The following is a 17,770-nucleotide window of genomic DNA, read 5'->3' as shown; positions in this document are numbered from 1 at the left end:
AATGTTCAGTTTATTACCTGTTTGCATGGTACAATTCATTTACATCACTTAAGGTATAATATACTGAAATATTGTTTACATGGAGTTTTATTCAGGACAAAATTGGCAAACATAAATAAAACTCACGTCAGCTCCATCCATTCGATCCCATTGCACCACAAATGATGTTGATGTGACATCAAATATTCTGAGATTTTTTGGAGAACCAAGAGGTGTTTCTTAAACAGAAAAAAAAAACAGAACTAAACTTATATTACATAATGATAACAATTTTCTTCTTGATCACAAAACGCTATCTGTATCAGATATTACACCACTTAGGATCACGCTGAAGCACATAAATTTACAGTAGACAGAATTGTTAATATTCAAAGTACAAAAAGCCTACAGTGGCATCTTCAATTTCCTCCCGTCATACAGGTTATTAGTTTTAGTTTTATTTTATTAGTTTATTTATTAGTTTTATGGGTTGAAATAATATAAAATAAAGCGAATACCAGTTTTGACATCAATTGTTACAGGTGAACTAGATTTGTTTCCACTTTTTGCAACTCCTGTTATAATGTATTCTCTCCCAGGATCGAGATTTGGAAATCTAACCAAATTATTCACAGATCCATCTGCCACTTTAACCTGAATAAACATAACTTGAAACTTGTTTTTGCTCTAGTCCAACTACTAATAAGATAGTAAGCAGAACTAGCTTTGCATGAAACAATGTGTAGTCAGTGCTATTAGTAGTTTGACAATATTGAGGTTCGATAGGTAAGACAAAAAAATCTAGACTTTAAACGTGGACAGTATTCCCCACATAAGTCAAAGTCACGATCAAGAGTTAAAAAAGATAATGATAGAGGTTCAATAAATGAAAATCACACATGATACCTCACGAAAGTCCAAAATTCTACTAGAGTCCTCTCTGAGAGCGATGGAAAATTCAAAGCTGTCTGAAATACCCGGAGAAATTCCAAAAGTAATTGTCACAAAATCATCTCCAACATCAAATACTTGTAGATCTTGAATTGAGGGAGGCTCTAAACAGGAAAACAATGTTTAAACAATTTTGAACAAGAAGCAATCGAATAGTATAATACATGTTTAAATTTCAATAATAAAAAAGGAAATGAATAACAATAACCCAAAACTATGCTTGATTTGAGCTGGATTATTATTTTAATTAGAACACAAATTCAAATAAATCAGCGGAAGAATGATGAGACTGTTAACACTTTTATTGGTTTTATCATACATTTTATTCAAAAAGGATGGAGGATACGAAGATAGCTATAATACTTAGGATTGATACACACAATGTGTGACATTCAGTGACACAATTATAGTATATTGATTTGTTGTGGCATTACACATGCAGCTGCCTAGCTAACATTCTTTCACCTATAACATAAATTCATATCAGATGACTAACTCCGTTAGCTAAAATTCGTGTTTAACAATGCAGTTATCGTACTTTTGGTTGCCATCCACACTATAATAATTATCCTAGTATTGAGAAAATTGAATATTCCTAAACACAAAGTAATCCAAATATATTTAATTCAACAAAATTCACAATCTCACCAAGAGTTTCAGTGATGATGAATCTGTTTGACATTTTCCCATTAGCACCAATATTAGCAACTTCAACACGATAAGTTCCGCCTGGTGATAAATTTGGTAACCGCACGTCAGGTACTCTAGATCCATTGTTAAAATACACTCGTACTGGCACCCCTTCTTTTGGAACATAGAACACTTCACAAAAGTAATACTGCAAATATAACAAAATTGATAAAATTATAAGTAGATCTGATTATTAATATTTAGAAACAAGCTGCTTCGTGAACGGTAAAAACAAACTTACTTGTACATTATCAGCTTGGTCCCATCTCACAGTAAATGAATTGGAAGTTACATCGACTAGTTGAACGTTTGTTGGATCTGGTGCATCTCCAACTTGAATTTATAAAAAATCATAAAAAAATTGCCATCTATATTTGATAATAAAAATTTATTACCATATTACCGTACTATATAAAAATTCATGTCTTGGATCAATGTCCTAAAAATAATTTAAATTTGCAAAAATGAAGTTTGTAAAAAGTTTTGTTGAAGATTGCTTTATTTGACATAAATAAAATAGAACCACAGGAACTTGGCAAATCATAAGTCTTTGTTGGAACATAGACAATATAGAAAACAATTCCATTCTCAACAAAAAAAATTCAAAAAGCGATTTTCTGTCCCAACAACAACATCAATTTAGCAAAAAAATTCAGATCAAATTTGGCTCTATTGAAACAATTGAACTAATTATTCAAAAAACTACTAATAGTTGGTACCTGTTTTGAAAAGTTCACTCATCGATGCACTATTCACATTTCCACTTGTAGCGAAACCAGTAACAATATATTGTGTATCAGGTGATAGATTATCAAAAACAATGACATTGTTAACTTTTCCGTTTTCAACATCAACCTAAATTATTTTTCATTAAATTTACAACTCCGATAGTTACCACATCAAATATGTTTCTCTAAGGCAGCGTTTCCCTTTTTTGGTCGCGAACTATTTTCTCACTGGCGAAAACCTTTGCATACTCAACGTGAGTTTATTGCAACCGTACTCTGTGTGAAGAAGTAATAAAACCAAACACAACAGAATTTTATCGAATTTCAAAATCGGAAATGCTACGCAATTACGCCTTTGTTAAAAGGGCCAACTTCTTTAGTGTATAAATGGCTTTTCCTGTCGCACAATATTCAATCCTTGACAACGACAAGAATTTAAAATGTGTTCTTATTTTAATTTAATTGTGTTCATGGTCACTCGCGGTTGTGTTGATTTATGACAAGATGAAAGCATTACTTCTTTGAAATGCCACGGCAATCTGCGAACATAATAATTCAGAATATATTGCCGGGTATATATTTAGTTTTGATATAAATTATTTGCGATCTTGCAAATTTGTTATTGCCGTTGTACAACTTGATTTAGCACTTAATAAAAATATAATTAGTATATTAGTAAATAAAAAATATTCATCGCCTTGCTTTAATATTAATTTAATTGTGATCATTTTAATCTGCGGTTGTGTTAACGAAATAAAAGCCAAACTATTCAGAAAATATCATGACAATCCGTGGACCCATAAAAGGTGTGGTAAAGTGCCCGATTATATTTTGTTTTGATTCATATTTTTGTGAATTCGACAAATATGAGTTGTTCGTACAACAGTAAAGCCAGGAGTCGACAACATTTTGTCGCCCGCAGGCCAAAAATAAAGGTTGCAAGTCATTGGTGGGCCGCGCATATTTTTAGAAAGTTAAAAGCCGGGCGTATGGCCAATGAATCACATTTTTTCAAACAGATCAGAAGTTAAATGACTGCTATAAATTTCTAGAAAGTACAACTCGATTTAGTACTTAATAAAAATATAATTAGTATATTAGTAAATCAAAATAAAATATTCATTGCCTTGCTTTAATAATAATTTAATTGTGATCATTTCAATCTGCGGTTGTGTTGACGAAATAAAAGCCAAACTATTCAGAAAATATTCTGACAATCCGTGGACCCATAAAAGGCGTGGTAAAGTGCCCGATTATATTTTGTTTTGATTCGTATTTTTGTGAATTCGACAAATATGAGCTGTTCGTACAACAGTAAAGCCAGAAGCCGGCAACATTTTGTCGCTCGCAGGCCAAAATTAAAGGTTGCAAGTCATTGGTTGGCCGCTCATATTTTTGGAAAGTTAAAAGCCGGACGTATGGCCAATGAATCACATTTTTTCACACAGATCAGAAATTAAATTTTAAGCAGCGCCCGAAGACTGACCATTTAAATATTGAAACAATTGCACTTAGCGTTCAACTTTTCTGCGTTTTGTTGCCATTGAATGCCTAATTATAATTAATTTATAGGCTCATTCAACGAGTAATTGTGAATTATATACTTGTTCGGTTATGATATAATTTAGTCTAAGTAAAATCGTAAAAAACAGCTGTTTTGTTACTATAATTCAGAGAAGCGTCGCAGGCCTGATTATATTGCTCCGCGGGCCGTAGGTTGCGGACCCTGCAGTAAAGCAAAGAATTCTGAGGGAAATGCCCTGATACGAATACTACATTAGCACCCGAAATTTGGCATTTGCAACATGTCTAAAAAAGCGTTTTTAAAAAACCTATGGTGTTTGCAGTTTTATTTTCAGTATTTTGTATTGCCGCTTTTCAATTTAGAAAATTTAGGTTGCCACCATTGACACCTACCAGAAAAATTATTCCTCGAACCACAACGACCAAATCCAATCGTTCGATTAAACGACGCGCAAGCGACCTGTCGCGTCATCTGTTACCAAATTTTCGAATAATAAATTGCTATTCTAATAGTTGAATATTCGAATATATGCCAAGCCCTACTCATTCAGTATTCAGAAATTATTGACTCGATGAATGTTATATGAATAAACTTGCTTTTTATGTTTTATGTAAATTCTAACGTAAATCGTGGCTGATGGTTAAGTTTCGCAAAAACGTTTGCGACCCGCAGTGAATATCTGGCTCGTTGCGAACTCATTCAACCGCTCCGCGGACTCATTTGAGACCGCGGACTCGGGTTGGGAAACACTGCTCTAAGGACTTAGGGCTTGCGTGTTTGTGCACTTCATTTTTCAAAATCTTTGTACCCCATGCAAATTTGAGATAATATACCATGTAAAAGATAGAAAGCTTTTGCAAAATAAATGTTTCAAAGTTACAAATCAATTAAAACACATAGCAAACTACAGATAACACATTATTTTTAAATAAAATTTCATCTTGTTTTACAGCTGAAATTTGTAGTGGGGTAGAATACAACGGTTGGTATTATTCAGTCTCATCCAAGTAGCAAGTAAAGGATTTGACCGGTATAGGTTGCTGGGACAAATGCAGAACTCAAAGACTTTCTTTTCATATTACAATACTAGAATACAAATTATCTAAACATATCTGCATTTTAAATTAAAATCACATTTCTAACTTACTGTTTTTGTGAAAATTTGAACATTTGGTGCATTTTCTCTGGCAATACTGAATGTGAATTGGTCAGCACTGCCTTCACCAGGTACAAATAGAAATCTTATGTTATTGAGACTGCTGCCAACTTGTGTCATGCTAGCCACTGAATTCGGAGCTGTGTTATAGAATAAGTAATTGATATCAAATGTTAACGATCGATTCACCATTAGAATTCTACAATAATTAGAATAGAAGTTTTGACAGTGATATTTTTCCCTGAGACAATATTTTGTAAGAATTATAAATAATATAAATGAAAGGTAATTTGCATTCTATATATATTGAAATTGATATTGTATAATTAAAAATGATAATATAGAGTCAAGTATGATGATAAAATATTGTCAATGAACACTGTGTGGGTGAAAGACTTAAAAGAAATAAACAAAAGACCTTGAAGCGGTTACTGCAAAAAATATTTATTTAATCTTTCAGACTGATATTCAAGAACATGCATACTTGTTATTTTATTAATCGTAACCATTTCTGATGTCTTTCCATCAACAATGTTTGAAACTTCTATGGAATAAAAAGATCCTGGATTCAATCCAGTAATGAAGGCTTCAGATCTAGTCAATCCAAAACCTCCGTAGACTCTTCTACGTCCTCCAGAAGGTGTTATGAGATAAACTTCAGCCGAATATGACTGAAAATGTAATGCAATTACTCTAGCAAATATTGTTATGCATGTGTATCAAGTTTTATGGCGATAATCAAAACTAAGAAATATTTGAAATAATGCAAATGTGAAAAAGTAATTTGTTTGGTTTATAATTTTACTGTAGATAAAATTTTATGTTTTGATAGAACAACAAGTGCCACATTTTTTGCTCAAAATATAGGATTATTGGATAAAAATTTTTTTTATAATATAATGGTCTGTATGCAAAACTGCAGAGGTTCTACTCTTTAGCTATATAATATTATTTTTAGCTGTTTGAAATGTTGTTAATACTTACTTCTGCATCCTCATGTTCATCCCAGCGTACAGTAAATGATGTTGAGGTCAAGTCTTCAACTCTTACATTGCCGGGACGTGGTGAAAGTTTTTCTAGCGGGTATAATATATTAGAGAAAAATTATGACAAAACAAATCTAGAGAAAATATATCTATTTTATCAAAGACAATAAAAACTTTATTTAAATCATGTGTCTCCCAAATCATTGCCGTTATATGTAAAATGATATGTTCAAAATTGGTAGGGTCAATGCAAAATTGAATAAGCAAATCGTTGAAGTTGATAAATACTCCTAAATGTCCAAAAAGCAACTCAATTTTACACTTATCCTAATTTTTAGCTTCAAGCTGACAGAAGCCCTGGATATAGTCCATCAAAGTCATTGCCCTGTACCAACTTGCTGGCATGGAGTATGATAATATACAGTTGTGTCTTCTATATTAAATATGTTATATCTTGAACGCCAAACTCATTAACAATTTTCATACAGAAAAATTACATTGTATAAATAATTCCTTTTTCTACTGGATAAATATATAATAGCATGAAAGTACTCTATTTTAATTTTGACCATTTTCATATTAACCACACCGAACTCATGCAATAATACGTAGAGTACTGTCATGATCAGAAACAGCAGATATTATCAGTTTAAACCTAATCATAACCAGCTAGTAAGATATACTGCATAGGTATACATAAAGCATAGTATTCTTATCAACAAAAATAAAGATACACATGCTATGATTGCTTACATGCAATTAGTCGGTCAAAACTTACCAGTCGTAAATGTAAAAGTTGCTGGTGAACTATTGGCCTGGCCACTTTTTGCAATTCCAGATACTATGTACGATTTCCCTGGATTGAGATCGGAAAATCGAACTAATGCATTCACAGTACCATTGACAACTTTAACCTGCAATAAGATGGTTTTAAATTGTGTTTTTTGAGAGCACTTTCAAAATCAGCAATTGACTTCATAATCAGCATCAAATATGCCAATCACGTTGGTCACTTTTTATTATTCAAAATATTTTCTTACAAATAAGCTAACAATCAGACTGAAGCACACTCTATCATCGTCATTCGATTCATATCATTTACAACCTGTATTATTATTTTTAGTCATTTCTTTGTAATGGAATGAAATTCACTTACCTCATTTGTTTTTATTATAAAATCAGGAAGTTCTTCTGCTGCAATCGTCAATTCAAACGAATCTACGATTCCGGGTGATGCATCAAAAGTTAATAAAGCATAATCAGTTCCCACATCAAAAATTTGCAAATTCTGCATTTGCATTGGATCTGAAAAATTATAACTAAATGTTTTAAAGATTTGTAAAACTACAATGATTCTTTCTCAACTTTGAGCCTTAGAAATATTCTAGCTATATCAAATACCGATTTAAGATTTATTTTTTTTCCGTATCGAAGTTTTGATACTTTGATTCTGCACACTGACTAGCAATATTAAGTACACTATTAATCACTCAATTGTCCAGGCAGGTATTAATGAAAACAATAGAAACAAGGATCTTAAAAAACTCACCAAGTGTTTCTTCAGTGGTTATTTTCTTTGATAGCCTTCCTCCAGCAATATTAGCAACATGAATCCTATATCTTCCTCCAGGTATTAAAGAGAGTAATTCTAGTTCTGGAACTCTTGACCCATTGTTGAAGTAGACTCTTTGGATCGAATTATTAACTCCGAGTAAGAATACTTCTATATAGTAATACTGAAATTAAAAAATAATTTAATTATTAGAGTAGTCATTGTCTGCATATTGAGCAACACATCTCTTTTAAACGAACTTCCATTGTCGTCCTTTTTTTTTGGTGAAAAGTAATCTAGCATAACCTAGCATTGCAGTTTAATCATGTATTCCATACTTTATACAAATATAACAAAATAAAATTTATCACATTGGTGTAGCGAAAAGTGGATCACACGGTGTCAAATTTGAAATTTCATCACATTACGTACATCAATGCCCTCAGCTTCATCCCATTTGAGGGTGAATGAATTTGATTTCTTTTCTTCAATTCGAAGGTTGGTTGGAGCAGAAACTTCACCATCTAAAAAGGTAATTTTGTTGAGAGAGAAAACCAAGTTGTGTTATGAGTATTCAGTCAGCGAGACATATGGTAGGCTGCAAGATGTTTTCAATCAAAACATTTTCGTGCTTGGGAAGCTATCATTTTTTTAGGCAAAATGAATTGTAAAATGTTTAAAATACCTGTTTTGACTATTGTGTTTGTTGGTGTACTGCTTTGATCTCCACTTGTTGAATATCCAGTAACAACGTACTGGGTATTGAAGGCTAGACCTCTGAATGTCACTCTGTTGTTGAAACGACCAGCAGAAACTTCAACCTGTTACGAGGGAAAATCCTGACTATTTTTCAGGAAAATTTCCAATTGTCCCTTTTTTACAAAATGTCCAATGGCAAAGGAATGTAGAAATATAGAACTGGTAGATTAATAGATTTTAGTCTAAATCATACAGTTTAATAGAAAGCATTGATCAGATTTACTTGAAACAATAATTAACCTAATAATCTTTATTTGATAACTAGGCAACTTTGATTTTAGCTGAACAATATACATATATTAATGTGGACTCTCTTATTTGAATGGAAACTTGCAAAACCTTGGACTGTATTGGCACAACCCAAGTGAACTCGATATAGTGAACTCGGTTGAAAACCACTGATCTATGGTAATCAAAGTAATAATTCGAGTCAAAATTTTGTGTGTCATAAGTAACTTCCTTCGAATCATGTGTCCAATCTCTATATTTTATAACACATAGGCAATATTATGCTAAATAATTTTCAGACTGCATAAAACTTCCTGTGTAAGTACCCTTTTTGAATCCAGTAATGTTTTTAAGTCATCTGCTTGGGCAATATTGAAAGTAAATTGGTCTGCAATTCCATCTCCTGGTAGAAACTGTAGAGTGACATAGTCAAACCCTTCATCGATTTGTTCCAAAGTTTCCAATGGGGAAGGATCTGTTTGAAGCAAGAAAATTGAACATTGTATAAACAGAAGTTTTTCAAATTTTAGGCGTTCCGCGTGATTTGTAACTGCTTGTTAAAAGGCTTGTTAAAATAAAACATGTAAAATCCTTCATTATAAGTAACAAAGTAACGAAGTAACAAACATATTCTAGTTCCTTTCATACAATATAATTTTTGGAAATCGTAATATAGAATCAAATATAGAATCTTGTTTATATAATTTTACTCAAAGACACCGATCACTCAACTACAAGTGGAAAGAATTGAAATCATAAATGTTGTGAGTTCATCCACAGAACACAAAGACATTAATAGTGAAGAATTGAAAGCCATTAAGAAAACTGATGGATGGAAGAAGAATTACAAAAACATTTGGTGCTTAAAAACATTGTTGACAAACTAGAACATCTATAGTGAATAGATGATAACTAGTGACTAATTCAGTAAAATGATAAAAACAGTAAGAAGACTGGTGTCATAGTGTAATGACGTTCACAAAAATACTATAACCTGCTAATTTATTGAACAAAAAATGTCAACATTGTGCTAATCGTTACAACATGCTTTCCTTGCACATCCACCATTAGGTCTATGCATCTGGGACATCTGGGAGCCCGTGGTTCAGCATATAATAAATTTGACTCATCAACTTTTCTCTCCGCTGAATAAATATGACGACCTTATCTTATAGAGATCCAAAACAGGTACTTACTGGTGCGTTGTTCCAAATCTACCATTCCAGATGTTTTGTCTCCAACAATATTTGCGACTTCAATTCCATAACGAGCACCAGGGGTTAAACCAGTAATGATCGCTTCCGGCGAACTCAGTTGTGAGTTACTATATATTGGAGCAGGTGCTCCTAAACTGCCTGGGGGTGGCAGGAGGAAAACAACACAAGAATAAAACTGAAAAACAAAGAGTAGTTTCCATTAGTCAGTTTAATTATATATAATTTACTTATATATATAAAATATCTACTCAAAACACGTAGGCTATTAATGAATATACAGATATACTACAGTAGAAACATGGATGGCCTACCGTATATTATCAAATTTCAGATTACATAATAAACTGACTAAATTGATTACCAATCCCACTACTCGGTAAGCAATATCTTTATTTTAAACCAAGATTATTTATTGTTTAGCAGGCCTCTAAATATTTTGCTCAAGGATAGGATAGGATAGGATTTACATATTTATCCCGGGGGAGAGGAAAGTCGATAAGACGGCTTATCCATATGGCGAACCACGGTCTCTCGTCCGGTTACCATTCCAAGTCGGGTATGGGATTAGTTTTACTGTATTGTTTGTTTTCGGAAGCATGGAAGCAAGTTAGTTTTACTGTATTGTTTGTTTTCGGAAGCATGGAAGCAAGTTCAATAATTAGCAAATATTTGCCAGCTTTCTATGATTTTCATTTCTTTGTAATTGCTTAAAAAATAAACTGATAATTGCATAGTGACATGATTTGTTATAAATCATTAATAATAAGCATTGGATATACTGGTTTTTTTTTTTGATTGCCTAGAAAACGCTTATTATCAAAGAAAAAACATACATCCACATCATCTTGCTCATTCCATCGAACAGTAAATGAAGTTGTTTCTACATCATCCACTCGAACATTGATTGGTGCTGGGGTAGAGATATCTTCAAAGGTAAAACAAAATATTTCATCTTTAAACTACCTCTATCAGCTATATAAGTTACCGTGCTGTAATATTTAAGCTAACAGATATAACATAATAGAATGGTATAACTCAAAGACACTCATAAAATTTAACTCAAAGGATGGTCCACAGAGAATCAATATTCAATACCTGTGCTGAATTGAATTTTTGCGGGTCTGCTTTCCGATTCTCCACTTTTCGCGATTCCAGTCACTTCATATTCCCTTCCAGGTTCAAGATCAGAAAATCTAACCAGTGCATTAACTCTGCCATTCTCAACTTTAACCTTGTAAAATGAATTAATTAATTTGAATGTCATTTTAATTTTTAATTCATTTTCATTGAAATGATGATTCATACCTCTTTGAATTCAAAAGGTAAATCGGGAACTTCTTTGAGAGCAATTCTTATATCAAATGAATCCACGATTCCAGGTAAAACATCGAATGTAATTGTTGCAGAATTAGTATTCAGATTTAAAATTCTCAGATTTTGTATCGGCATCGGAGCTGAAATGAAATGGTGAATAGGTTTTTAGATGTTTGAAGCCTATCCTTGTTGGAATCGACGCAAATATTGTTTCTCCTCAAGCCATATTGAGTGGCAAGCCATATTGAAACAGTATCAGTTCTTCTAAGAAGCATATAATTTTTGTAATACCGGTAACTGTGATTTTTTATGAACATTTTTAAAAACACCAATGAACTCCATCAGTATCAAATATCCCAATCACGTCGGTCACTTTTTAATATTGAAGGTAGGTATCGGATACATATTCTGCATATTCTTGTCTGAAGCTAGTGCTTAACGCAATAAATTTTATCGAATTATCTGTTTACCTCATATAAAGGTATGTTACACTAAACTAGTCCCAAATTACAAAACGTACATAAAGATTCTTGAACATTTCAGTAATATTATTTGTCTCCACTCATCGCCAAAACAATAACTCATACAGCTAGTAATTTTATATTGCAGAGAAAAAGTAATTGTACAATAGATAAAATTGTCCATGATCATATCCACTCTTTCATATTTTCTATTGCTTATTTGCTCGTGGTTGTTACAGTAAATAGAATGATTTAATTGCTTGATCTTATCCAAACAGACAATTAATTCAATTTGAACAAATTGTTTCATTCCCAAGTCAGTAGATATTCAATTTAGTCAGCCCTATTTGTTCAATCATTTCCTCTCACTTGTTGTTTCTTCAATGCCCATTTTGTCCGACATTCTTCCACCACCAATATTTGCAACATCAATTCTATATCTTCCACCAGGTGTTAAAGGAGGTGATTTTATTTCAGGTACTTTTGATGCATTAGTGAAAAATACTCTTTGACTCGAATCTTCGCCCAGTAAGAAAATTTCGGCAAAGTAGAACTAAAATGGGAATAGAAAATCAAAAATGAAAAGCTTGAGCTTATAGCTTATAAATCCGTTAGGGAACCAAGTACATCACAATAAACAATAAGCTATGATCCGATTCTATTCTTACCATTCGAAACCTCATAACTCCCTTTTACGAATTCGGATGATCATTTAAAAAAAAGCCTATGTATTATCTGTGACATCTTGATAGAATTATAAGACATTAAGATTACCTCGAATAGAAAAGCAACAAATACTCACATCAACATTATCTGCTTGATCCCATTTGACAGTAAAAGAATTAGTTGTAACATCTTCAATGCGTAGATTAGATGGGCTGGCTAATTCACCTCCTGTAGTAATGGAAAATATTTTATAAAAATGATAAGAAGATACTATAATTTAGTATTTAACATATACTACCCAATTACATGCAACAGGCATCTGTGACATATCACTCTTGCACATGTACTACATAATAACGGTATCTAAAGAATATAGGGCATGCAATACAAAGTAGTATAATTCGATCAACAAAAAAGATATATTTATAGACTTGTGTTATCCTCCCAGAATCCAGAATAACATCAACTATAAACCAACTTGAATAAATAAAATGTACTTGTTTTGGCCATGATATTGGTTACTGCGCTATTCTTATTTCCACTTGTTGAATATCCAGATACAACATATTGCGTATTAGGAGATAAATCATTAAATGTAACAACATTGTTCACTCTTCCATTTATAATGTCAACCTAAAAATAATGCAAAGTTAGAGACTGTAGAATATAATAGTGGAGCCAACAAAAAGAAATCAATCATATAGTCTTTAGTTTACCCTTGTAGATTCTAATATTGTTTCTATGTTATCAGCTCGTGCAATAGTGAATGTGAAATCATCAACAACTCCTTCTCCAGGTAGAAATTGTAATCTGACGAAATCAAAACCTTCACCAGTTTGTTCGAAACTTTTCAGCTGCAAAGGATCTTAAAAAAGAACAAATTGAAAGTTAAAAAGAGTGGTAAAATAATTGGAGGACTATAAAAGCTAAGCAAATGTTTGAAAGAGAATGAAGCTGAATTGAAATCAGGTATTCAAATTCGCTCAAATTAAACTATACTAATTAAAAAAGTTTAGAACAAACCCAATTCAATTATTTTGCTCTCAAATTATGATTGAACCTATCTTTCACAAAATAAATTTTAAGATATGATGATCATGCTGAAATAATTTTAGATATAATGAAATCTCCCACACATGAAATGAAAGATAGCATTTCTAATCACAGCATTAAGTATCTTACTGTCTATAAAGCTAGTAAGAGAGTAACCTTTTCAAAATAATCCGGCAATATATGATCACTTGATATGAGAAAGACAGTGACTACCTTGTATCTAATTGTATTAAGCCAAAAAATGTGTACCTAGTGGGAAATCTTTGAAAGTGAACTGTTAATTTTATTGTGTGCGTTTCAAAACATTTGTTAGTGAATTTTGAAAAAGAACTGCTACCATGTAGTCTACTTTGCCTGTAACCATATCTTGTACTGAATACCAAATAAAAATAATATAAATAGAACAATGCCTGTCGTATAAATAAAATATAAAACATTCACATGTTCTTTCTGATAGTTCAACAGTTTCAGATGTTCTTCGTCCTACAATGTTAGCAACTACAATCGTATACCGAGCTCCGGGAGTAAGTTCAGTCAAAATAACTTCTGGTGATTCAAGTGCAGTATTGCGATATACTCTACCCCGAGTGCCTATTACACCAGGCTGTGGCTCAAAGAATACTTCACATGAGTACAGCTGAAATAATAAAACAATGTTGCTGAGATTGAATACTTTCATAAAAATAATGTGAGAATGAACAACTATACTTAAGAGTTTTTACAGGGCCTTGTTGAAATCAAATAAATGAAACAGTTTTGTAGTGTTAGCAGATTTAATGGATTATAACTAAGCCAGATTATTGTGAGAAGTTCAATTATAGAATTAAAAATGAATACAAGATGAATTCAATACTCACATCAACATCTTCGTGTTCATCCCATCTAACAGTAAATGAAGTTGTTGCCAAATCATCCACTCGAACGTTAGTTGGGCGTGGTGGAGGTTGTTCTAAAATTGATAACATCCATTTAAATTGCTTATTAACAAGAAATGCACGAGTGTAAAAAATATATCAGAAAATATATCAGTTACTTGAGTTATTTGAGTAAATCATATTGTATACAAATGCAGAGTCATCATTATTAACTTATATTATTTTGAAAAATGACATACCAGTCTGGACCTCCAATGTTACTGGTTCACTTTCATATCCTTCAACATAAGAAAATCCGGTAATGAGGTATTCTGTTCCTGGTTCAAGATTAGAAAATCTAACCAAAGGATTGTATTTCCCATCAACTACTTTTACCTGTCAACGGAATTAAATTGAAACAACATGAAAAAACAAAAAACAAAAAGAATAAAATGGAAAAAACGAAATATATAAAACAAAGATACTGACACAAAGTATGTGAACTTTAATTCTATGACAAAAAAAAGAGTAAAAGTATTCTAAAAATACGAATTTGCAGTTTGTTCAAATACAGGGAATAAAAATAAATATTTGAAGACATCAAACGAGCCTAAAGTAAAAAGAACCCAATCCATTCTATAGCATTTGTCATCACGTATGGAATACGCTTGGAGTATTACGGTAGTTGTACAAAAATTTTGATTCAAAATTATGATATGAACAAAACGCTTAGTTTTTCCATTAAAATTCCTATTTAAAACTTGATGCAATAAAATAACGATGTTTCGGCTCATGCTTCATTCAGAGTAACATATACATACCGTTGTGCCGTCAATAATAGAATCCGGAAATACTTTAGATGCAAGTTGAAAGGTAATACCGTCAAAATAACTAGGTGCAATGTCGAATCTGACAATGATATAATCCTCTCCAACTTCTTGAAGTCTTAAGTTTTGAGGTGGTATGAGATCTGAAAATATGAGATGTTTTAATTTGTACTTGTTTTTAAATTAAGAAAAAATTATATCCAGTATATAATGATTTTCAACTTTAATATATCTTGTATCAACTGCAGACAAAAGCAAGTCGATTCATGTTATTTTACCAGTGTTATGACAGTTAGCATTTCTTCTCTTTCTATAAATATCTATCTAAAGTCAGTGGATATCAACATTGTGTTATGTCTATAAAGGGGCAATACCTGCTAGACCAGTGGTTGTCAAACGGTGAGAGGTGAACCACCTTATTTTGGATATTTACGATCCATCCACATATTTTCAATGTGCTTTTCGAATAAAACATGTTTTCGCCTTACTATCTGTTATTTGTAGCTTATTGTTAGCTAGTTATTCTTGAGGTGGGGCAGGAGACTTGTCAAATTCTAAAAATCGGGACGCGGCTTAAAAAGTTCGAGAACCACTGTGCTAGACAATTTAATATACCGTATATATACTGAGCCAATATTTCGATTTCCATGAAAGTGCCACAAAACGTCGATACCATTGAAATGCTGGAGATAATATTGTTTGGCTAATATTTTTATACCAAATCTTTATGACATTGCGCCCACTCCAGTATTTTCGTCTCATAGATCAAAGGTCATGTCGAAATGAAAGTATTTAATCTCACCGACAGTTTCCTCAATAGTTGTTGTATCTGAAGTTACTCCTCTGCGAACACTAGCAAGCTGTATCCTATATGTTCTTCCAGGTGTTAGTCTATCCAGTGTTTGTTGTGGTTCTGTCAGACCATTGTTGCCATATATTCTGAATTGCCCTTCCTCACCAAGACGGAAGACTTGCAGGTAATATGACTGAAAAATGTTGCCAAGCTTACCAGTTACATCATTATAAAGAAAAACTTACTAAATCAATAATATAGGATAAAAGTTCCTTTTAGCCTGATTTTACTATTTTAACTTATGTTGTATAATTTCATCCAAATTCCAACAACAATAAAGACCTTCAACAAATGTAGTAATAAAGAATAAAATGTACTCACATCAGCGCTGTCATCTCTATCCCATTTAATGACAAATGATGATGTGGTTTTGTCCTCTACCCGAAGATTTGTTGGAGCACCAGCTGATTCTGTATATTGATGAAATGATTGAAATTTGAACAAAAAATAAAAAGTGATCAATGCTCAACTCTATAAAAATGAATGCTTATTGTTTTACTGAAAACATACATATTGTGTTAGGTCCAATACATACAGAACAAAATAAATAACTGTAAAAATTTGTCCTTCTTCTAATAAACAGTAAAAAGCGACTGGTCAATCAGTCAGAGAGCAAAAAGATATTTTGTGTCAGCAACAACAACATGAATACAGACATCAATAACAATGTTTTAGAGTAATCATTGAGAAGACTTTGTACCCAATAACAATGAATTATAAACGAACAACACATTAACATACATCTCAAAATGAATCCTGAATATTCTATTCGCACCTGTTTGAGCTGGACTAGTAGTTTCTGAACTTCTAAGATCTCCACGTTGTGCATATCCAGTGACGATGAATTTTTCATTAGGGGATAAGTTAGTAAATGAAACAATGTTGTTTATATCCCTGTCATCTGTCAACGGTACCTATATTGAAATGTTGAAATATTAAAAAAATGTATCTTATTTTAAACTTGTATTAGCATAATGTCTAAAATAATTACAACCATCTACATCTATGAGTTATTTTAAAAACTGCCTATATCTTATTACCTATTGTAATAAACCTTAAACGTTTACCGTAACAGTTTTTAACACAACAGTAGGATTATTTTCTTCGGCAATTGTGAATATAAATTGATCTGCATCACCAGGTCCAGGAATAAATGTCATCCGAACATTGTCCAAATTTCTTCCTAGTTGCTCTAAACTGGCTAAAGGTGCTGGATCTAAAATAACAATAGTTCTGATAAGCCATGTTGAAAAGTGTTTAGATGAAATGATCATATATTGTCATACATATAGTTTCCTCAATAGATGTTGTTCTCGATGTTGCACCATTCGCTCTGTTGGCAACTTCAATTCTAAACTTTCCACCGGATGGAAGTCCCTTGACATCAATGTCAGGATTATTCAAACCAGTGCTTTCGTAAACAACAACTTCTCCTCTGTCATCACCATAACCAAGATAAATGACTTTAACGGAATAAACCTAAAATTTTTCATATATTGATAAAAAGATAAAAGATGTATTGAAGGTAAACAAAAGCCAATGACAGATTATGATGTCAGAATGTAAACATAATATTTTGAAAATACTCAATTCATGATTTATTAGCAGTAAAGCAAAATTACTTTTGTCAATAACATTTGCTTAGCTTGCTTTAGTATTATCCAATAATCATTTTTGGTGTTGGTTCAATTCTTGCAAAACAGTATTATAAGTAGGATACCTTTTCAATGGTCACAAAAAAGATTCGGTAAGGCCAGTTTGAAATGAACACACTGTATTCGGAATTTTTCTGACTTTTTTTGTATATAGTCCTATAAGTTATAACACATTCTACTCTTCAATAAACATATTGAAAGTTTTTATTAGAATGATATTCTTAGTGTAACTTACATTTGCATAATTGTCAGGATCCCACGCAATATTGAAGGAATCCATGGTAATATTTGTTGCTCGTACGTTATAAGGTCTTGT

The 17,770-nt window shown here is 32.2% G+C and overlaps 2 protein-coding genes and 1 long non-coding RNA gene across 3 annotated transcripts; all 3 read right to left on the bottom strand.

The window, feature by feature from the left end:
- Positions 1 to 87: 87 nt before the first annotated feature.
- Positions 88 to 7,833, bottom strand: LOC144424449 (fibronectin-like). The gene is made up of 13 exons (XM_078113788.1): positions 7,828 to 7,833; positions 7,565 to 7,751; positions 7,172 to 7,320; positions 6,794 to 6,929; positions 6,014 to 6,105; positions 5,514 to 5,700; positions 5,021 to 5,169; positions 2,340 to 2,475; positions 1,862 to 1,953; positions 1,579 to 1,768; positions 886 to 1,034; positions 498 to 633; positions 88 to 218 (listed from the first exon to the last, which is right to left on the bottom strand). Exons 1-13 carry the CDS (start codon positions 7,831 to 7,833, stop codon positions 88 to 90), a joined length of 1,740 nt encoding a protein of 579 aa, XP_077969914.1.
- A 1,723-nt stretch (positions 7,834 to 9,556) lies between these two features.
- On the bottom strand, positions 9,557 to 15,622 carry LOC144424448 (tenascin-N-like). The gene is made up of 14 exons (XM_078113787.1): positions 15,562 to 15,622; positions 14,941 to 15,089; positions 14,380 to 14,515; positions 14,123 to 14,214; positions 13,707 to 13,902; positions 12,929 to 13,077; positions 12,710 to 12,845; positions 12,349 to 12,440; positions 11,916 to 12,099; positions 11,077 to 11,225; positions 10,867 to 11,002; positions 10,605 to 10,696; positions 9,751 to 9,946; positions 9,557 to 9,699 (listed from the first exon to the last, which is right to left on the bottom strand). Exons 1-14 carry the CDS (start codon positions 15,620 to 15,622, stop codon positions 9,557 to 9,559), a joined length of 1,911 nt encoding a protein of 636 aa, XP_077969913.1.
- A 220-nt stretch (positions 15,623 to 15,842) lies between these two features.
- On the bottom strand, positions 15,843 to 16,677 carry LOC144424369 (uncharacterized). The gene is made up of 3 exons (XR_013476662.1): positions 16,575 to 16,677; positions 16,121 to 16,209; positions 15,843 to 15,932 (listed from the first exon to the last, which is right to left on the bottom strand). It is a non-coding gene; the product is annotated as an uncharacterized LOC144424369 (long non-coding RNA).
- Between the last annotated feature and the right edge of the window lie 1,093 nt (positions 16,678 to 17,770).

This window comes from Styela clava, chromosome 6 (assembly GCF_964204865.1).
Source record: "Styela clava chromosome 6, kaStyClav1.hap1.2, whole genome shotgun sequence".
Lineage (NCBI taxonomy): Eukaryota > Metazoa > Chordata > Ascidiacea > Stolidobranchia > Styelidae > Styela > Styela clava.
The sequence above is the reverse complement of the archived record's forward strand: the minus strand, read 5'-3'. Positions and strand labels throughout refer to the sequence as shown.